The sequence below is a fragment of the Nerophis lumbriciformis genome, linkage group LG22 (assembly GCF_033978685.3).
Source record: "Nerophis lumbriciformis linkage group LG22, RoL_Nlum_v2.1, whole genome shotgun sequence".
In the NCBI taxonomy this organism is placed as follows: Eukaryota; Metazoa; Chordata; class Actinopteri; order Syngnathiformes; family Syngnathidae; genus Nerophis; species Nerophis lumbriciformis.
In genome coordinates, this window is record NC_084569.2 from 41,942,459 (window position 1) to 41,964,958 (window position 22,500).

Genomic DNA, 22,500 nt, shown 5'->3' on the forward strand with positions numbered 1-22,500 from the left:
TTTCTGGCCATTAGCATGGCAAGCTAGAACCACAGTGAAGGACGACTTCTCATTCCCTGTGGTGCGAATATTCACCGTACGTGCTCCCGTTGTATCCACAGTGCGGTTCACAGGAATATCAAAAGTCAGTGGAACCTCGTCCATGTTGATAATGTTCTCTGGCCGGATCTTTTTTTCAGCTATCTTGTTTTTACAATATGCACGGAAAGTAGCCAGCTTTTCTTGAAAGTCTTTAGGCAGTTGCTGTGAAATAGTAGTCCGTGTGCGGATGGAGAGATTGCGTCTTTTCATGAACCGGAAACCTGTCGCTTAGTAGGAGCCATTTTGTGGTCTTTACAGATGTAAACACACAAAGGAAATGAAACGTACGGTAATATCCGCGCGCTTCTTCTTCTTCTACGCGGGCGGGTGGTTGCTTACAGTAGAAGAAGAAGCGCTTCCTGTTCTATGGGGGCGGGTGCTTACCTTGGCGGTTGCTTGCGTAGAAGAAGAAGCACTTCCTCTTCTACGGGGAAAAAAGATGGCGGCTGTTTACCGTAGTTGCGAGACCGAAACTTTATGAAAATGAATCTTAATATTAATCCATATATAAAGCGCACCGGGTTATAAGCCGCACTGTCAGCTTTTGAGTAAATTTGTGGTTTTTAGGTGCGGCTAATAGTGCGGAAAATACGGTACTTACTACTAAAAGACAAGTTGTCTATTTTATTTAAGGACTAAATGACAATAATAAACATATGTTTCATGTACACTAACATTTGTTGTTACAATAAAGACAATAATGACATTTTGTGGTCCCCTTTATTTAGAAAAGTATGGAAATACATTTTGGTACCGGTACCAAAGTATTGGTATGGGGACAACCCTAATATGGTGTTATTGCGCCCTGAGCCGTGTTCACAAGTGACTCAAAGCCCAATAATCGGTGTTTGTGCTCGTATCGCTCCTCTTTGTGGGATGCAAATGTGGTGGAACGCGACACTCGGGGACAAAGGCGGTGTTATTGTCAGTCGAGAGGAAGCGATGATCTCCGATCGGGGCGGAACATCTGTCCTCTCGAACGTGTCGTGCTAAGAAATCACCTTTTGTCTGTTTTTTACCTTCCGTCTTGGCGTGGAAGGGAAAGTGTTCCGACCTCGCTCACGCCTCGCCGCCTTGTTCTGACATGTTTGTGTCCTCCGCTTTCTGCTGACTGTTCCTGCAACAAAGTCCTGCGTCAGTGCTGCTCCACACTACCACTCACAAACACTCTCCAAGGACCAGCATAACCAGCAACGGTCAAGTGCAGTAGCATAGTTGGCCCAAGTACTCACTAAAAACAAGGCAGAGGTCTTATTTTTGGCCGCTGCCACATTACCCACAATGCACATCAACAATGATACAGTACTTCTTTGGCATACCACTAGATGGAGCCCATGTTGTATTGTCCACCTCTAGTGAATAATACACACCCCAAAACTAGTCAAGTTGTCAGGTTGTGTAAATGGTCAATAAAAAGAGAATACAACAAATCCTTTTCAACTTATATTCAATTGAATAGACTGCAAAGACAAGATATTTCATGTTCACACTGAAAAACTTTGTTACTTTTTGCAAATATTAGCTCATTTGGAATTCAAAAAAGCTGGCATAAGTGGCAAAAAAGAGTGAGGAAGTTGAGGAATGCTCATCAAAGACTTATTTGGAACATCCCACAGGTGAACAGGCTAATTGGGAACAGGTGGGTGCCATGATTGGCTATAAAAGCAGCTTCACAAACAAGGACGGGGCGAGGGTCACCACTTTGTCGACAAATGCCTGAGCAAATTGTTTAAGAACAACATTTCTCAACAAGGAATTTAGGGATTTCACCATCTACGCTCCGTAATATCATCAAAAGGTTCAGAGAATCTGGAGAAATCACTGCACGTAAGCCATGATATTACGCACCTTGGATCCCTCAGGCGGTTATGCATCAAAAAGCCACATCAGTGTGTAAAGGATATCACCACATGGAACACTTCAGAAAACCACTGCCAGTAACTACAGTTGGTCGCTACATCTGTAAGTGCAGGTTAAAACTCTACTACGCAAAGCCAAAGCCATTTATCAACAACACCCAGAAACGCTTCGCTGGGCCCGAGCTCATCTAAGATGGACTGATGCAAAGTGGAAAAGTGTTCTGTGGTCTGACGAGTCCACCTTTCAAATAGTTTTTGGAAACTGTGGACGTCGTGTCCTCTGGACCAAAGAGGAAAAGAACCATCCGGATTGTTCTAGGGTGAAAGTGTAAAAGGCAGCATGTGTGATGGTATGGGGGTGTATTAGTGGCCAAGACATGGGTACCGTATTTTCCGCACTATTAGCCGCACCTAAAAACCACAAATTTACTCAAAAGCTGACAGTGCGCCTTATAACCCGGTGCGCTTTATATATGGATTAATATTAAGATTCATTTTCATAAAGTTTCGGTCTCGCAACTACGGTAAACAGCCGCCATCTTTTTTCCCCGTAGAAGAGGAAGTGCTTCTTCTTCTACGCAAGCAACCGCCAAGGTAAGCACCCGCCCCCATAGAACAGGAAGCGCTTCTTCTTCTACTGTAAGCAACCACCCGCCCGCGTAGAAGAAGAAGAAGCGCGCGGATATTACGTTTCATTTCCTTTGTGTGTTTACATCTGTAAAGACCACAAAATGGCTCCTACTAAGCGACAAGTTTCCGGTTCATGAAAAGACGCAATCTCTCCATCCGCACACGGATTACTATTTCACAGCAACTGCCTAAAGACTTTCAAGAAAAGCTGGCTACTTTCCGTGCATATTGTAAAAACAAGATAGCTGAAAAAAAGATCCGGCCAGAGAACATTATCAACATGGACGAGGTTCCACTGACTTTTGATATTCCTGTGAACCGCACTGTGGATACAACGGGAGCACGTACGGTGAATATTCGCACCACAGGGAATGAGAAGTCATCCTTCACTGTGGTTCTAGCTTGCCATGCTAATGGCCAGAAACTTCCACCCATGGTGATATTCAAAAGGAAGACCTTGCCAAAAGAGACCTTTCCAGCCGGCGTCATCATAAAAGCTAACTCGAAGGGATGGATGAAGAAAAGATGAGCGAGTGGTTAAGGGAAGTTTACGCGAAGAGGCCGGATGGCTTTTTTCACGCAGCTCCGTCCATGTTGATATACGACTCCATGCGCGCCCACATCACGCTGGTTTTTAATATATTATTAAAGTTTGACTGACCTATCTGACTGTTTTTTTGACATTCCTTTAGCGCAGTTAGATGCGGCTTATAACACGGGGCGGCTTATAGGTGGACAAAGTTTTGAAATATGCCGTTCATTGAAGGCGCGGCTTATAACCCAGGGCGCCTTATGGTGCGGAAAATACGGTAACTTACACATCTGTGAAGGCACCATTAATGCTGAAAGGTACATACAGCTTTTGGAGCAACATATGTTACCATCCAAGCAACGTTATCATGGACGCCCCTGCTTATTTCAGCAAGACGATGCCAAGCCACGTGTTACAACAGCGTGGCTTCATAGTAAAAGAGTGCGGGTACTAGACTGGCCTGCCTGTAGTCCAGACATTGAAAATGTGTGAAGGCTAAAATATGAGAAGGGAGACTGTTGAACAACTTAAGCTGTACATCAAGCAAGAATGGGAAATAATTCCACTTCAAAAATGTGTCTCCTCAGTTCCCAAACCTTTACTGAGTGTTGTTAAAAGGAAAGGCCATGTAACACACTGGTAAAAATGCCTTTTTTGCAATGTGTTGCTGCCATTACATTCTAAGTTCATGATTATTTGCAAAAAAAAAGGTAAGTTTGTCAGTGTGAACATGAAATATCTTGTCTTTGCAGTCTATTCAATTGAATATAAGTTGAAAAGGATTTGTTGTATTCTCTTTTTATTTACCATTTACACAACCTGACAACTTCACTGCTTTTGGCTTTTGTACTTCTCGGGTTCTCTAAAGTGTGACGTCACACAGGTGTTCTGTGCCATGAATGACAGGTGAGCAGACAGAGGGTTGATCAAATATTGATATTGATCAAATATCAGTATCGATACTAGCGAGATGACATTTTTCAGTTCTTCAATGCCTGCCACTTCCCAACACCTTAAACGGTATAGAAATTGGTACTTGACACATGCAATCATGCTTACCTTTTTAGCCAATTGAGCAGCTAAACAACTTAGATGAGGATTATTCAACTACATCACGAAGAGGGCCACAGTATCAAGAGCCCAAGGGGCCGGACATCAAAATGTGAATGCGTCGGCAGGTTCTGTTACTTTAAGACTCTTTACTTCATTGCAAAGCAAACACAGTCTTTCACACTAACTCACTATAATATATGATATGATGTTCCTTTTTTTGAATTATTTTCCGTCCATAAATGAATTAATTAAAGTAGCAATGATTGTCACACACACACACTAGGTGTGGTGAAATGTATCCTCTGCATTTGACCCATCCCCTTGTTCACTCCCTGGGTGGTGAGGGGAGCAGTGAGCAGCAGTGGTGGCCACGCCCGGGAATCATTAGTAAATTGAGTTTAATTAGGCCACGGGGAAGACCCAGGACACGTTGGGAAGACTATGTCTCCTGGCTGGCCTGGGAACGCCTCGAGATCACACGGGAAGAGCTGGACCAAGTGGCTGGGGAGAGGGAAGTCTGGGCTTCCCTGCTTAGGCTGCTGCCCCCGCGACCCGACCTCGGATAAGCGGAAGAAGATGGATGGATGGATAGTTTAATTTAATAGTTTAATTTCTTTACACTTGTTCCTTCATTTTGGTTTGTAAGACTGGAGACATAAACAAAACAAAAGTATAACGTCCATTGTAGAGATGCGCGGTTTGCGGACACAACCGCAGAGTCCGCGGATTATCCGCGGATCGGGCGGATGAAATAAAAAAAAATAAGATTTTATCCGCGCGCGGGTCGGGTCGGGCGGATTAATTAGATTTTTTTTTTTTTTTTTTTTTGCGGGTGGCAGTTAAACCAATTGGTAAATATATATACATAGTTAAATGTTGTTACCCACATACGAAAAACGAGCAGGCACCTGCAGCATATGCCACAACAGAAGAAAAAAAAAGAAAAAGAGATGGACACTTTTACGGAGCGGAGAAGGGACGCCTCGCCGGGGTCCGGGACCGAGGCCCCTTCCCCCGAGAGGGCCCCACCGGGAGCCGTAGCTGAGGCAATACGCGAGAAGGGCCCGACGCACGTCCAGGGTCACCACCGCGCCCACCGCACCGACACCCCGCCTCGTCCGCAGCAGGTAAGCAGCTTACCTGCCCGCCACCCCCGTGGCCGGGGGCTTGTAACAGGGGTCACTCCGCGCGCTCCGCCCGCGCAGCTTACCTGCCCGCCACCCCTGTTGCCGGGGGCGCGTAACAGGGGTCACTCCGCGCGCAGTGCGCTCACGAAAGGGGTGGGGCTCACCCTGGTTGATATAGAGAGCAGGACGGTGGCCATGGAAGTCGGAACCCGCTAAGGAGTGTGTAACAACCCACCTGCCGAATCAACTAGCCCTGAAAATGGATGGCGCTGGAGCGTCGGGCCCATACCTGGCCGTCGCCGGCAGCGAGATGCGCTTGGAGGTGCGCTCTGCGCGGCTCCCATATGATTGCGCACTGGTGTGCGTCTGGGTCGTGACAGCGTGGCACGCGAATGTCTGTGCTGCATTGGATCAGTCTCCTTTATCCTTTATCAGCTTTATAACCTCACCATACCTGCCAACTTTTGAAATCAGAAAAACCTAGTAGCCAGGGTCCAAGGGCCGCAGGCCCCGGTAGGTCCTGGACAAAGTCCTGGTGGAGGGTTCAGGGCTTCGCCCCCCGACGCAAAATGATTATTAGCATTCAGACAGGTTAAAATGTTGCTAAAACCATCACTTTTCTATCAGTCACAGTGACTTTTCAAAACAAAAATATTACAGCAAAAATCATATGGGTTGATTGGCATGTTTATTCTGTAAGCTAACTTCAATAGTTTGAAATTATTTTGACAGTTAATGCCAGTTATCCTGTCAACCTTTCACAAGACTTCAATTTGTTCATTGAAAGTATAAACAGTATAAACACTTTTTACAGTAAACAAATGGTAAAACAGTACTAAACAATTCCATTAAAAAAAAAATTGGTGTCATTATTAACTTTCTGTCCAAGCTTGTATAATCTACTGCCTTGTTCAATTGTAAAAAATATTCTGTGCCTAAAATTCACATTTCTATCACAATTATCATACTGTAAACATGGTAAGCTAACTTCATTAAAATTAATAGTCCTGTCAATAGCATGGAATTACAATTCAAATGTAGTTTTTTTGTAAGCCTTTCAAAAGAATTCAAAATATGAAAAATTAATGAAAATTAATTGAAGCCATCAGACACTTGAAAAGTGGCACATCACATCTCTAATGTAATCATTTGAACTTTTCAACAGAAATAGCACTGCAAAAATATTAAGGACATACTTCTGTATTTTGGTAGTTATGCTGTCAACATTTAACAAGATTTCTTCAACTTGGACTTGAAAGCATAAATAGTATAAACACTTTTAACAGTATGTCGTGCTGTGAAATACAGCCGACAGGATTGCGCACCAAACACGAAGCAAGGGCAAAGCGCATATGCATGGTGCAGGAGAACAAAGGACTTCTTTCATTTAAGGTTTGTGATAAACCATCAAACTCATTCGTTAAAAGGACTCTATAGTAATATAAAGCGAATTTTTCTGGACATTATCATGCAAGAAAAGTTTATTTTTGGGACCGCGATCACCGCGTAATGATTTTTAAAGGTTGCATTACAAACATTTAACTGTCCCATGTGATCAGCCAGTGCGATTGGAAGTCCATGCTCAATTATTGCCTCCGTAAATAAAACTTCGGCATTTATCACATCCAAAGAATCTGTTTGGGCGACGAAAAACGTTGAAAGTTTTCCACTTGTATCGCTAGCAACGGCATTAGACTTGTGTTTTTTTGTCCCAACGTGGTCTTTTACATCGCTAATTCCTCCGTGTCCGATCGAAAAATCTTGTCTGCACAAGGTGCAATTCGCGTAGTTTTCACCCTTTTTTTTTTTTTTAATTAATATTAGATATATAACAACGGGCGGGTGCGGGCGGATGGCGGGCGGGTGCAGTTCTGATCAAACGTTACATCGGGTGGATGGCGGATGGTTGACGACTTTCTGACGCGGTTGCGGATGAAATAAATTGCCTATCCGCGCATCTCTAGTCCATTATGTATTTTACATCAATAAAATAGAAGGTTTAGTGTTAATATATCCACACAATAAACTACAAAATGTTTACACAAATAGAAAGTACACAACATTTATTTATTTATACCTGCACCTTATTGCTTTTTTATCCTGCACTACAATGAGCTAATGAAACGAAATTTCGTTCTTATCTGTGCTGTAAAGTTCAAATTTGAATGACAATAAAAAGGAAGTCTAAGTCTAACATTCACACTGTCTGACTCTTGGCGTTGTCGCCCTCTACTGGTCACATTTAGCACTGCGCGTATCGTCACTCTCGGACAAAACCAACACGGCCACGAACACAAAATACATCACCGAGTCAGCGATTTCAAAACAACACAAAGTGAATATTTCGAAGTACAAATGATATCTTCTTACAAATGTTTAACCAAGTTTGGTGATGAAACTCACACGTGTTGCTGGTCTGGATCAATGCGTCCGTCACTTAAAAAGGTCCGCCAGGAAACAATGACTCCAGCACTTGCTCGGGGTGGAACATTTCTTGTCCGCTTTCCGCCCGAATGCAGCTTAGATAGGGTGTAGCACCCCCTGCAACCCCGAAAAGGACAAACGGTAGAAAATGGATGGATGGATGGATTGCTGTTGTTTAAAAGTCCGATTTTCGCCTTTTATTTCCAGGATTTAAAGGAGTAATCTTCTTCTACTCACCGCAGTGCTGCGTCACTGTGACACATGTGCCTCGCTGTTGCCCCCTGCTGTGTGGCGGGAGTACTGCACCCTGCTTTTAGTGCTTTCACTCGGCCTACTTGGTGATGTTTGGCGGACCGGATGTGACCCTCAAGGCCGCTAGTTGACAAACTTAGAGTCCTGCAACGTCGGTGCTTGACGCATGCTAACATTAGCATGCTAACCTTTTGAGCAAAGTTTTGCAGCTGAGCGCCTCAGAGTCATGATTTTTCATACTTGACACATGCTAACGATTAGCATGCTAACGTTCCAGTAGGATTCTAGCATATTAACTTTGCTAGCCGATTTTATAGCCAAACACCTTAGAGTCATATAAGTTGGCATTTGACACATGCTAACTGTTAGGATGCTAACTTTATACAGCAATTTTGCAGCCGAACGCCTCAGAGTCACGTAACTTGGTACTTGACACCTGCTAACTGTTAGCATGCTAACATTCACGTGCTAACTTTTTTTAGACAATTTTGCAGCTGAGCACCTCAGAGTCATGATTTTTCATACTTGACACATGCTAACTGTTAGCATGCTAACGTTCCAGTAGGATTCTAGCATATTAACTTTGCTAGCCGATTTTATAGCCAAACACCTTAGAGTCATATAAGTTGGCATTTGACACATGCTAACTGTTAGGATGCTAACTTTTTACAGCAATTTTGCAGCCGAACGCCTCAGAGTCACGTAACTTGGTACTTGACACCTGCTAACTGTTAGCGTGCTAACATTCACGTGCTAACCTTTTTTAGCCAATTTTGCAGCTGAGCACCTCAGAGTCATGATTTTTCATACTTGACACATGCTAACTGTTAGCATGCTAACGTTCCAGTAGGATTCTAGCATATTAACTTTGCTAGCCGATTTTATAGCCAAACACCTTAGAGTCATATAAGTTGGCATTTGACACATGCTAACTGTTAGGATGCTAACTTTTTACAGCAATTTTGCAGCCGAACGCCTCAGAGTCACGTAACTTGGTACTTGACACCTGCTAACTGTTAGCGTGCTAACATTCACGTGCTAACCTTTTTTAGCCAATTTTGCAGCTGAGCACCTCAGAGTCATGATTTTTCATACTTGACACATGCTAACTGTTAGCATGCTAACGTTCCAGTAGGATTCTAGCATATTAACTTTGCTAGCCGATTTTATAGCCAAACACCTTAGAGTCATATAAGTTGGCATTTGACACCTGCTAACTGCTAGGATGCTAACTTTTTACAGCAATTTTTGCAGCCGAACACCTCAGAGTCACGTAACTTGGTACTTGACACCTGCTAACTGTTAGCATGCTAACATTCACGTGCTAACCTTTTTTAGCCAATTTTGCAGCTGAGCACCTCAGAGTCATGATTTTTCATACCTGACACATGCTAACTGTTAGCATGCTAACGTTCCAGTAGGATTCTAGCATATTAACTTTGCTAGCCGATTTTATAGCCAAACACCTTAGAGTCATATAAGTTGGCATTTGACACATGCTAACTGCTAGGATGCTAACTTTTTACAGCAATTTTGCAGCCGAACACCTCAGAGTCGCGTAACTTGGTACTTGACACCTGCTAACTGTTAGCGTGCTAACATTCACGTGCTAACCTTTTTTAGCCAATTTTGCAGCTGAGCACCTCAGAGTCATGATTTTTCATACTTGACACATGCTAGCTGTTAGCATGCTAACGTTCCAGTAGGATTCTAGCATATTAACTTTGCTAGCCGATTTTATAGCCAAACACCTTAGAGTCATATAAGTTGGCATTTGACACATGCTAACTGCTAGGATGCTAACATTTTACAGCAATTTTGCAGCCGAACACCTCAGAGTCACGTAACTTGGTACTTGACACCTGCTAACTGTTAGCATGCTAACATTCACGTGCTAACTTTTTTTAGCCAATTTTGCAGCTGAGCTCCTCAGAGTCATGATTTTTCATACTTGACACATGCTAACTGTTAGCATGCTAACGTTCCAGTAGGATTCTAGCATATTAACTTTGCTAGCCGATTTTATAGCCAAACACCTTAGAGTCATATAAGTTGGCATTTGACTCATGCTAACTGCTAGGATGCTAACTTTTTACAGCAATTTTGCAGCCGAACACCTCAGAGTCACGTAACTTGGTACTTGACACCTGCTAACTGTTAGCATGCTAACATTCACGTGCTAACCTTTTTTAGCCAATTTTGCAGCTTGACACCTCAGAGTCGTGATTTGGTGCTTGACACCTGCTAACTGTTAGCATTAAAAAACATGCTAACATTCACGTGCTAACCTTTTTTTTGCCAATTTTGCAGCTTGACGCCTCAGAGTCGTGATTTGGTGCTTGACACCTGCTAACTGTTAGCATTAAAAAACATGCTAACATTCACGTGCTAACCTTTTTTTAGACAATTTTGCAGCTTGACACCTCAGAGTCGTGATTTGGTGCTTGACACCTGCTAACTGTTAGCATTAAAAAACATGCTAACATTCACGTGCTAACCTTTTTTAGCCAATTTTGCAGCTTGACACCTCAGAGTCGTGATTTGGTGCTTGACACCTGCTAACTGTTAGCATTAAAAAAACATGCTAACATTCACGTGCTAACCTTTTTTAGCCAATTTTGCAGCTTGACACCTCAGAGTCGTGATTTGGTGCTTGACACCTGCTAACTGTTAGCATTAAAAAACATGCTAACATTCACGTGCTAACCTTTTTTAGCCAATTTTGCAGCTTGACACCTCAGAGTCGTGATTTGGTACTTGACACCTGCTAACTGTTAGCATTAAAAAACATGCTAACATTCACGTGCTAACCTTTTTTAGCCAATTTTGCAGATAAATGCCTCCGAGTCATGTGACTTGGTACTTGACACATGCTAACTGTTAGCACGCTAACTTTTTTTTTAGCTAATTTTACATGCATGCGCTTCACCGTCATATGTCTTGGTACAGTGTGTCTGGTTTAGTTTTTGCCTTGTCCTTCTCCGTAAGCGTGAGTGAAGAATGCAATAAGAAGCTCGATACCAAGTGTAGTATCAGTATAGCATTGATACTGGCGGTATAAAATCAACAATTTTCAGTTATCTTCTGTTTACTTTCTTAAATACCGTTGTTTTTTTTTGGTATGTGTTGTTTGTAATGTTGTAAAGATCTTGAAAATTGTCCCGAAAAAATCTGAATGAGGCCAAAATTTGCGGTATCGTTCAACCCGAGTCTGAACTGCAACAGGCGGATACTAGATATCGATGATATCAATTTGGCCGACCACGGATCTCCTAATACAATCATTGTATTGTGATAATATGTTCTGCTATCGCGATACACACCTGGCAAAAATGAAGGATTTTCGTTTAGTTCAGGGGTCGGCAACCCAAAATGTTGAAAGAGCCATATTGAACCAAAAATACAAAAACAAATCTGTCTGGGGCCGCAAAAAATTAAAAGCCATATTACATACAGACAGTGTGTCCTGAGATATAAATTGAATTAAGAGGACTTAAAGGAAACTAAATGAGCTCAAATATAGCTACAAATGAGGCATAATGATGCAATATGTACATATAGCTAGCCTAAATAGCATGTTAGCATCGATTAGCTCGCAGTCATGCAGTGACCAAATATGTCTGATTAGCACTCCACACAAGTCAATAACATCAACAAAACTTACCTTTGTGCATTCATGCACAACCTTAAAAGTTTGGTGGACAAAATGAGACAGAAAAAGAAGTGTCATAAAACACGTCCTAGAAAGTCGGAGAAAAGTTATAAATGTAAACAAACTACGGTGAGTTCAAGGACCGCCAAAATTAGTAGGACAAAACGCTCGCCAAATACTCGAATCCGTGAAGCTGACAATGTGCTTTATAACAATTAGGGAGGTTTGTGTCATGTTTGTCCTCCGAGTGGATCATGTTCCGTACCTCTATTGTCGAGGCGGCCGATTGGAGCTGTGGCCGCAAGGTAGTTGGTGCCTGTCGTGGCGGTAATCCTAGAACCCGTTGGTGGACACCGGCGGTGAGGGATGCCGTCAGGCTGAAGAAGGAGTCCTATCGGGTTCTTTTGGCTCATGGGACTCCTGAGGCAGCGGACAGATACCGACAGGCCAAGCGGTGTGCGGCTTCAGCGGTCGCGGAGGCAAAAACTCGGACATGGGAGGAGTTCGGGGAGGCCATGGAAAAAGACTTCCGGACGGCTTCGAAGCAATTCTGGACCACCATCCGCCGCCTCAGGAAGGGGAAGCAGTGCAGTGTCAACACCGTGTATGGTGGGGATGGTGTTCTGCTGACCTCGACTGCGGATGTTGTGGATCGGTGGAGGGAATACTTCGAAGACCTCCTCAATCCTACCAGCACGTCTTCCTACGAGGAAGCAGTGCCTGGGGAGTCTGTGGTGGGCTCTCCTATTTCTGGGGCTGAGGTTGCCGAAGTTGTTAAAAAGCTCCTCGGTGGCAAGGCCCCAGGGGTGGATGACATCCGCCCGGAGTTCCTTAAGGCTCTGGATGCTGTGGGGCTGTCTTGGTTGACAAGACTCTGCAACATCGCGTGGACATCGGGGGCGGTACCTCTGGATTGGCAGACCGGGGTGGTGGTTCCTCTCTTTAATAAGGGGAACCGGAGGATGTATTCCAACTATCGTGGGATCACACTCAGCCTTCCCGGTAAGGTCTATTCAGGTGTACTGGAGAGGAGGCTACGCCGGATAGTCGAACCTCGGATTCAGGAGGAACAGTGTGGTTTTCGTCCTGGTCGTGGAACTGTGGACCAGCTCTATACTCTCGGCAGGGTCCTTGAGGGTGCATGGGAGTTTGCCCAACCAGTCTACATGTGCTTTGTGGACTTGGAGAAGGCATTCGACCGTGTACCCCGGGAAGTCCTGTGGGGAGTGCTCAGAGAGTATGGGGTAACGGACTGTCTTATTGTGGCAGTTCGCTCCCTGTATAATCAGTGCCAGAGCTTGGTCCGCATTGCCGGCAGTAAGTCGGACACGTTTCCAGTGAGGGTTGGACTCCGCCAAGGCTGCCCTTTGTCACCCATTCTGTTCATAACTTTTATGGACAGAATTTCTAGGCGCAGTCAAGGCGTTGAGGGGATCTGGTTTGGTGGCTGCAGGATTAGGTCTCTGCTATTTGCAGATGATGTGGTCCTGATGGCTTCCTCTGGCCAAGATCTTCAGCTCTCACTGGATCGGTTCGCAGCCGAGTGTGAAGCGACTGGGATGGGAATCAGCACCTCCAAGTCCGAGTCCATGGTTCTCTCCCGGAAAAGGGTGGAGTGCCATCTCCGGGTTGGGGAGGAGATCTTGCCCCAAGTGGAGGAGTTCAAGTACCTCGGAGTCTTGTTCACGAGTGAGGGAAGAGTGGATCGTGAGATCGACAGGCGGATCGGTGCGGCATCTTCAGTAATGCGGACGCTGTATCGATCCGTTGTGGTGAAGAAGGAGCTGAGCCGGAAGGCAAAACTCTCGATTTACCGGTCGATCTACGTTCCCATCCTCACCTATGGTCATGAGCTTTGGGTCATGACCGAAAGGACAAGATCACGGGTACAAGCGGCCAAAATGAGTTTCCCCCGCCGAGTGGCGGGGCTCTCCCTTAGAGATAGGGTGAGAAGCTCTGTCATCCGCGGGGAGCTCAAAGTAAAGCCGCTGCTCCTCCACATGGAGAGGAGCCAGATGAGGTGGTTCGGGCATCTGGTCAGGATGCCACCCGAACGCCCCCCTAGGAAGGTGTTTCGGGCACGTCCGACCGGTAGGAGGCCACGGGGAAGACCCAGGACACGCTGGGAAGACTATCTCTCCCGGCTGGCCTGGGAACGCCTCGGGATCCCCCGGGAGGAGCTGGACGAAGTGGCTGGGGAGAGGGAAGTCTGGGCTTCCCTGCTTAGGCTGATGCCCCCACGACCCGACCTCCCGACCTCGGATAAGCGGAAGAAGATGGATGGATGGATGGATGGATAAAGAAATAAATATTTTTTTTATTTCTTGTGCGGCCTGGTACCAATGGATCCGCGGCCCGGTGGTTGGGGACCACTGATGTAGACCACAAGAAAGTCTTTTACATTTATAAAATAATCCTAACAATATAACTCCTTTATGGTCTGGAATATTCAGTACATGTTTTTTTCCTGTGTTGACTTCCTGTTTTTCCGCGTCCCAATACTTTTGCCTCTGTGTTTGTTTCACACAAACAGGAAGCACACGATGGCGTTCCCCCTCCCTCTCCCCCTCCTCCTCCTGGTCTTCTTGGGCCACGCCCCCTCGCCAGGTTCTTGTCAGCCGTCGCCGGCCAACGTCAGCACCACTACGTCGCCCGCCTCCAACGTGTCCTCCCAGAAGGTTCCGGGCTGCGGCGCGGACTTGGATCCAGCCTACAGGTTCCTGTGCGACCGCGAGGCGGCGTGGGGCATCGTCTTGGAGACCCTGGCCGCCTCGGGCTTCCTGTTCAGCGCCCTCCTCCTGCTGGGCCTGCTCCTCTGGTCCTTGTGGGTCTGCGTCTCCTTGCGGAACCAGCGCAGCAACATCGGCGGGACGGTGGCCTGCATGTCCATGTTCCTGTTGGCCACGGCCGGCATCTTCGCCGTCACCTTCGCCTTCATCGTCCGCCTGGGCCCCGAGACCTGTCCCACCAGGGTCTTCCTCTTCGGGGTCTTCTTCTCGCTGGCCTTCTCCTGCCTGCTGGCCCGCTGCCTCGCTCTGCTGGGCTTCGCCGCCGCCCGCGGCTGGGGGGAGGCCGGCATGGCGCTGGGGCTCTTCGTGGTGCAGGTGATCATCTCCACCGAGTGGCTGATCCTGGTCTTGGTGAGGGACGAGCGGCCCTGCGAGTACAGCCAGGAGGAGTTTGTCATGCTGCAGATCTACGTCATGTGCCTGCTGGCCATCAGCTTGATCCTGGCCATGCACTTCCTGTGTCGCTCCTGCGCCACCTACAGCTACAGCTACGCCGGCGCCACCCACCAGCAGAGCCGGCAGCAGGCCGTGCTCCTCTTCCTCACGCTGGCGCTCTCCGCCGCCGTCTGGGTGGCGTGGGTCACCATGCTGGTCAGGGGGAACCCCAAGCTGGACCGCCGCCCACAGTGGGACGACCCGCTGCTCGCCATGGCGCTGGTGGCCAACGGCTGGGTGCTGTTGACGGGGCACGGCTTGTCGCAGGCCGCCTTCCTCTGCAGGGGCGAGGCCAAGGCCAAGGAGTACCCGCTGAGCTTCGAGGGCTGGACCAGTCCGAGTGCCGACATCCCGGGACTCAACAGCCCCAAGGGGGGGAATGAGAACGGAAGCTTTGAGAACGAGCCGGAAAACCGAAGAGGTGAGAAACTTCTAACTTCTGACTTCTAACTTCTAACTTCTGACTTCTAACTTCTAACTTCTGACTTCTAACTTCTAACTTCTGACTTCTAACTTCTGACTTCTAACTTCTGACTTCTAACTTCTAACTTCTGACTTCTAACTTCTAACTTCTGACTTCTAACTTCTGACTTCTAACTTCTGACTTCTAACTTCTAACTTCTAACTTCTGACTTCTAACTTCTAACTTCCGACTTCTAACTTCTGACTTCTAACTTCTGACTTCTAACTTCTGACTTCTAACTTCTAACTTCTGACTTCTAACTTCTAATTTCTAATTTCTAACTTCTGACTTTTAACTTCTGACTTCTAACTTCTGACTTTTAACTTCTGACTTCTAACTTCTGACTTCTAACTTCTGACTTCTGACTTCTAACTTCTGACTTCTAACTTCTAACTTCTGACTTTTAACTTCTGACTTTTAACTTCTGACTTCTAACTTCTGACTTCTAACTTCTGACTTCTAACTTCTAACTTCTGACTTCTAACTTCTGACTTCTAACTTCTGACTTCTAACTTCTAACTTCCGACTTCTAACTTCCGACTTCTAACTTCCGACTTCTAACTTCCGACTTCTAACTTCTGACTTCTAACTTCTGACTTCTGACTTCTAACTTCTGACTTCTAACTTCTAACTTCTGACTTTTAACTTCTGACTTTTAACTTCTGACTTTTAACTTCTGACTTTTAACTTCTGACTTCTAACTTCTGACTTCTAACTTCTGACTTCTAACTTCTGACTTCTGACTTCTAACTTCTGACTTCTGACTTCTAACTTCTGACTTCTAACTTCTGACTTCTAACTTCTGACTTCTAACTTCTAACTTCTGACTTTTAACTTCTGACTTCTAACTTCTGACTTCTAACTTCTGACTTCTAACTTCTAACTTCTGACATCTAACTTCTGACTTCTAACTTCTGACTTCTAACTTCTAACTTCTGACTTTTAACTTCTGACTTCTAACTTCTGACTTCTAACTTCTAACTTCTGACTTCTAACTTCTGACTTCTAACTTCTAACTTCTGACTTCTGACTTCTAACTTCTGACTTCTAACTTCTGACTTCTAACTTCTAACTTCTGACTTCTAACTTCTAACTTCTGACTTCTGACTTCTAACTTCTGACTTTTAACTTCTGACTTCTAACTTCTGACTTTTAACTTCTGACTTCTAACTTCTAACTTCTGACTTCTGACTTCTAACTTCTGACTTCTAACTTCTGACTTCTAACTTCTGACTTCTAACTTCTGACTTCTAACTTCTGACTTTTAACTTCTGACTTCTAACTTCTGACTTCTAACTTCTAACTTCTAACTTCTGACTTCTGACTTCTAACTTCTAACTTCTGACTTCTAACTTCTAACTTCTGACTTCTAACTTCTAACTTCTGACTTCTAACTTCTGACCGCAGAACACTGATTAGCATGCTAACACCAGCATGCTAGATTTGTAGCTATTTGTGCAGCTAACTGTCATGTTGGTACTGGACACACTTTTACTGTTAGCATGTTAGCTTTTTTAAAATGTTTTAGCTATTTTACAGGTATACACCTCAGTCACATATTTTGGTAAACATGCTGTTAGCATGCTAACATTGATGCGTAGCACACTAACACCAGCATGCTAGATTTGTTGATAATTTGACTGGTAACTCAGTCATATAGGATAGGATAGGTCTTTATTGTCATTGCACAAGTACAACGAAACTTTGTTTTCAGCACAAAGCCGTTGAAGATGAGACAAAGAAACAGTGTACAGGGTTACAGAACAGGAACGTTGATGGGTCGCCACAAGGCGCCCCGTAAAAGATGGGAAAAAGGTCAACGCTGGGAGATATCTAGCAACAGAGGGAAGGGAGTGCGGGGTCATGGTGGCTGGCCGCAGCTCTCAGGCGCTGACCATCCTTTCATCACCCCTATGGGATTTGCGTCAAGGGCGTTGGGTTGGGGGGTTATGTGTGTGTGTGTGTGTGTGTGTGTGTGTGTGTGTGTGTGTGTGTGTGTGTGTGTGTGTGTGTGTGTGTGGCGTATATTTTTGTGGATGCATGTGTGTGTGTAAGCCTGCAGTGTGTCTCTGTTCCTCGGCCTTGATGTCATGCAGCCGATAGTCCAAAGTCAACAACAGCCGGTGTGTGTCCATGAGAGACTAGAAGGGAGTTTGTTGTGTCTATTTTGGTACTTGAGACATTAACTGTTAGCATGTTGGGTTTTTTCCCAGCTATTTTGCAGGTATACACCTTGCTCATATTTTGGCACTGGACATGTGTTTACTGTTAGCATGTTAGTTAAAAAAAATAATGTTTTAGCAATTTTGCAGGTATACACCTCAGTCATATATTTTGGTACTAAACACATGCTGTTAGCATGCTAACATTGATGCGTAGCACGTTAACACCAGCATGCTAGATTTTTTGATAATTTTACCGGTATCTCAGTCATATTTTGGTACTTGAGATGCTAGCTGTTAGCATGCTAACAATAGCATGTTAGGGTTTTTTTCCAAGCTATTTTGCAGGTATACACCTTGCTCATATTTTGGCACTGGACATGTGTTTACTGTTAGCATGTTAGTTGTTTTTTTGTTTATTTATGTTTTAGCTAATTTACGGGTATACACCTCAGTCATATATTTTGGTACTGGACACCTGCTGTTAGCATGCTAACATTAACGCAGAGCAGGTTAATACCAGCATGCTAGATTTTTAGCTAATTTTACAAGTAACTGTCATATTTGGGTACTTGAGACGTTAACTGGTAGCATGCTAACATTAGCATGCTAAGTTTTTTCCCAGCTATTTTGCAGGTATACACCTTGCTCATATTTTGGCACTGGACATGTGTTTACTGCAGCGTTTCTCAAAGTGTGGGGCGCGCCCCACTGGTGGGGAATAGAGACATGACAGGTGGGGCGCGAGGAACGGGAGGAAATTTCACTTTAAAATTTTTTTTTAATTATTATATTTTTAGATTTTTTTTTTTACTATGCTTTCATTTTCTATACACACTGTAAATCACTTTGTGATTCTGTCTGTGAAATCCGCTATATAAATAAATGGAAATTACCGGTACTTATTTTTACTGTAGGCTTTCAATTTCTCGGTATGAGCGAAAGTTTGACAGACATAGCAACAGTAACTAATGGGGGCGGGGCTAAGCGGAACAAACTTTCGAGCGGATGGGTAGCAGGCTAATGTGTGGACCACAATTACACAAATATATACATTTGTGACTCACACCTCAAAGGTCGTCGAGCCAGAGCCAGCGCCTGCAGAGAAACAAAAATGTGACGGGCACACACTGTGTCATTCACCGGGAAGCACTCGCGTCAAGGCAGCTCAGCCCCGAACTCAATGAGGTTTTAACAGATGTTGTGAGCGCGGTCAATTTGATCAAAACACGACCACTGAAAGTGCGACTGTTCTCTGCACTGTGTGAGGAAATGGGAGCTGATCATACAGCCGTGCTGTTTCACAGTGAAGCAAGGTGGCTCTCCTGGGGGAAAGTGCTGTCACTTGCCCTGTCTTGCCAAATGCATAGCTCCTCCTTTTATTTTTGCAAAGATTGCAAAGTGGCACTTTTATTGTATTTATTATTGAACTTGATGCAAGTTATTTGATTTATTATTGAACTTGATGCAAGTTCTAACACTTTTTTTTATTTATTATTGAACTTGATGCAAGTTATAACACTTTTTTTGATTTATTATTGAACTTGATGCAAGTTATAACACTTTTTTTGATTTATTATTGAACTTGATGCAAGTTATTGGATTTATTATTGAACTTGATGCAAGTTATTGGATTTATTATTGAACTTGATGCAAGTTATAACACTTTTTTTGATTTATTATTGAACGTGATGCAAGTTATAACACTTTTTTTTATTATTGAACTTGATGCAAGTTATAACACTTTTTTGGATTTATTATTGAACTTGATGCAAGTTATAACAGTTTTTTTTATTTATTATTGAACGTGATGCAAGTTATAACACTTTTATTTGATTTATTATTGAACTTGATGCAAGTTATAACACTTTTTTGATTTATTATTGAACTTGATGCAAGTTATAACACTTTTATTTGATTTATTATTGAACTTGATGCAAGTTATAACACTTTTTTGATTTATTACTGAACGTGATGCAAGTTATAACAGTTTTTTTTTTATTTATTATTGAACGTAATGCAAGTTATAACACTTTTTTTGATTTATTATTGAACTTGATGCAAGTTATAACACTTTTGTTTTATTTATTATTGAACTTGATGGAAGTTATTTTATTTATTATTGAACTTGATGCAAGTTATACCACAGCTGCACAGTTATTTTTTTTATTATTGAACTTAATGTTATTTTATGTTATTGAGTTTGAATGTATACAACTTGATGTTCAATAAATTTGAAAATGTTAAAGCTTGGCATTAGCGCTCTGTTGGGGCGATGGGGGCAGGTGGGGCTTGAAAACTCCCCCTTGTCCAAAGTGGGGGATGACAAAAAAAGTTTGAGAACCACTGGTTTACTGTTAGCGTGTTAGTTTTTTTATGTTTTAGCTATTTTACAGGTATACACCTCAGTCATATATTTTGGTACTTGAGACATGCTGTTAGCATGCTAACATTAATACGTAGCATGTTAACACCAGCATGCTAGATTTGTAGCTAATTTTACAGATAACTCAGTCATCTATTTTGGTACTGGAAACATGCTGTTAGCATGCTAACACCAGCATGCTAGATTTTTTTTGATAATTTTACAGCTAACTCAGTCATATTTTGGTACTTGACACATGCTAACTTTTAGCGAGCTTTCAAGCTCTTTTCCAGGCGAAGACCAACGAGTCATGCTTTTGTTATTTGAGGCTATCTGGCTAGCGTGCTAAATGCTAAGACTGATTTTTCTGCTTCACGTCTTGGATCTTAGTACCTAATAAAGAGTCCTTATTGAGTTAGCGCTCGCACCTTTTCCCCTTCAGGCAGACGAGTGGACGCCTCGCTGAGATCGCCGTATGAAGCTGGCTTCTCCATGACGGTGAGTGACGCCTTCAGCTGCGGCCTCATTAGCCAGCGCCACCTTACTTGACAAAGTGCCACCTCACGTGTTGCAGGAAGTGGCGGGCAGTAAAGATTACAGCATCCCTCGGCCTCAGAGCACCAACCTCACAGAACCTTACGACGACTATTACGGGCCCTTGTGAGACGCACACACAACAACTTGTGAGACACACACACACAACAACTTGTGAGACGCACACACACACACACACACACAACAAGAAGCACGTCCAGAATGCATTTCATGTAAATGTGTCACTTTTCATCAGGAATATCTTTTTTTTAATTCAATATAAAGAAAAAGCAAAAACTCTCCCAAAGTGCAAGGAAATGTCAACTTAATGTCATATTTTGCAGTGAACTTGTCTTTCGGCCAGTCAACAAATACATTGATAAATAAAAGTGTGTATTATATTGGTCCCGTTCCCGGGCGGGTCTCGCGTGAGAGGAAAAGAATCATTTTTGCAATGCCGTCTGCTGAAAATGATGGAAAGCGCCACGCCACTAAGTTTGAATTGCCACAAAAACGCATTTTAAGCTATTCAACCCTCTGGCCTCACGTTTCGTGTGTCGGGTAAACGGCGGTGATTCCCCTTCCAACTGTATGTACATACTAGAGATGCCCGGTTTGCGGGCACAACCGCGGAGTCCGCGGATTATCCGCGGATCGGGCGGATGAAATTAAAAAAAATTAGATTTTATCCGCGGGTCGGGTCGGGTCGGGTCGGGCGGTTCAAATTATTAAAAAAAATGAGATTTTAAATAGATTCAGGCGGGTGGCAGTTAAACCAATTGGTAAATATATATACATAGTTAAATGTTGTTACCCACATACGAAAAACGAGCAGGCACCTGCAGCATATGCCACAACAGAAGAAGAAAAAGAAAAAGAGATGGACACTTTTACGGAGCGGAGAAGGGACGCCTCGCCGGGGTCCGGGACCGAGGCCCCTTCCCCCGAGAGGGCCCCACCGGGAGCCGTAGCTGAGGCGATCCGCGAGAAGGGCCCGACGCACGTCCAGGGTCACCACCGCACCGACACCCCGCCTCGTCCGCCTTCGCCGCGGCCGGCGTCACGCGCAGCAGGTAAGCAGCTTACCTGCCCGCCACCCCCGTGGCCGGGGGCTCGTAACAGGGGTCACTCCGCGCGCTCCGCCCGCGCAGCTTACCTGCCCGCCACCCCTGTTGCCGGGGGCGCGTAACAGGGGTCACTCCGCGCGCAGTGCACTCACAAAAGGGGTGGGGCTCACCCTGGTTGATATAGACAGCAGCTAGGACGGTGGCCATGGAAGTCGGAACCCGCTAAGGAGTGTGTAACAACCCACCTGCCGAATCAACTAGCCCTGAAAATGGATGGCGCTGGAGCGTCGGGCCCATATACCCGGCCGTCGCCGGCAGCGAGACGCGCTTGGAGGTGCGCTCAGCGCGGCTCCCATATGATTGCGCACTGGTGTGCGTCTGGGTCGTGACAGCGTGGCACGCGAATGTCTGTGCTGCATTGGATCAGTCTCCTTTCTTTAACAGGCAAAAGCTTTATAACCTCACTAATGCCTTGCATCGTCTATATTAGATATATAACAACGGGCGGGTGCGGGCGGATGCGGTGCTGATCAAATGTTAGGTCGGGTGGATGGCGGATGGTTGACGACTTTCTGATGCGGTTGTGGATGAAATAATTGCCTATCCGCGCATCTCTAGTACATACAGTAGATATATTGATTTTTAAAAGCCACTCAGGTAAAAGCTAAATAAAAAGGTATTGTAACAACAATGTCTCCCACACGACTGCATTCTGTGGTGGTGGGTTGCTGATTTGTGCAGGTATTTTTTTATGAAAAAGGTGAGCAATAAAACATGTTGCAAAAAAGTAAAAAGTTTAAATGTCGCAAATAAGATGGAGCTGCCCGTGTATGGAGCTATATTATTATTATTATTTTATTAATATTATTTTATTATTATAATTATTTTTGCTATTATTATTGTTTTAATTTTATTATTATTATTAGTATTGTTATTATTATTTGATTATTATCATTATTGTTATTTTTATTATTATTGTTATTATTTTTGTTATTATTACTAGGGCCAAACGTGGTAAGATGAATTGCCTTAGTTCCTACGTTCCCTAAAGGCAACAGAGAACGATCAACAACAC

At 44.3% G+C, this 22,500-nt stretch overlaps 2 protein-coding genes across 2 annotated transcripts in view; one reads left to right on the top strand and one right to left on the bottom strand.

Moving 5' to 3' along the window:
* The window catches only part of bglap (bone gamma-carboxyglutamate (gla) protein), a 108,648-nt gene extending 100,832 nt beyond the window's left edge, over positions 1–7,816 (bottom strand). The window contains exons 1-2 of the mRNA XM_072915724.1: positions 7,653–7,816; positions 1,101–1,198 (exon numbers count right to left, since the gene is read on the bottom strand). The gene's annotated coding sequence lies outside the window, so the exon portion shown is untranslated. The remainder of the gene's footprint in view (positions 1–1,100; positions 1,199–7,652) is intronic.
* Positions 1–20,962, top strand: part of LOC133615352 (retinoic acid-induced protein 3) — a 22,764-nt gene extending 1,802 nt beyond the window's left edge. Inside the window, exons 2-4 of the mRNA XM_061973890.2 lie at positions 14,144–15,255; positions 20,267–20,322; positions 20,399–20,962. Coding sequence (XP_061829874.2) covers positions 14,144–15,255; positions 20,267–20,322; positions 20,399–20,488 — 1,258 coding nt within the window. The 3' untranslated portion in view covers positions 20,489–20,962. The remainder of the gene's footprint in view (positions 1–14,143; positions 15,256–20,266; positions 20,323–20,398) is intronic.
* Positions 20,963–22,500: the final 1,538 nt, after the last annotated feature.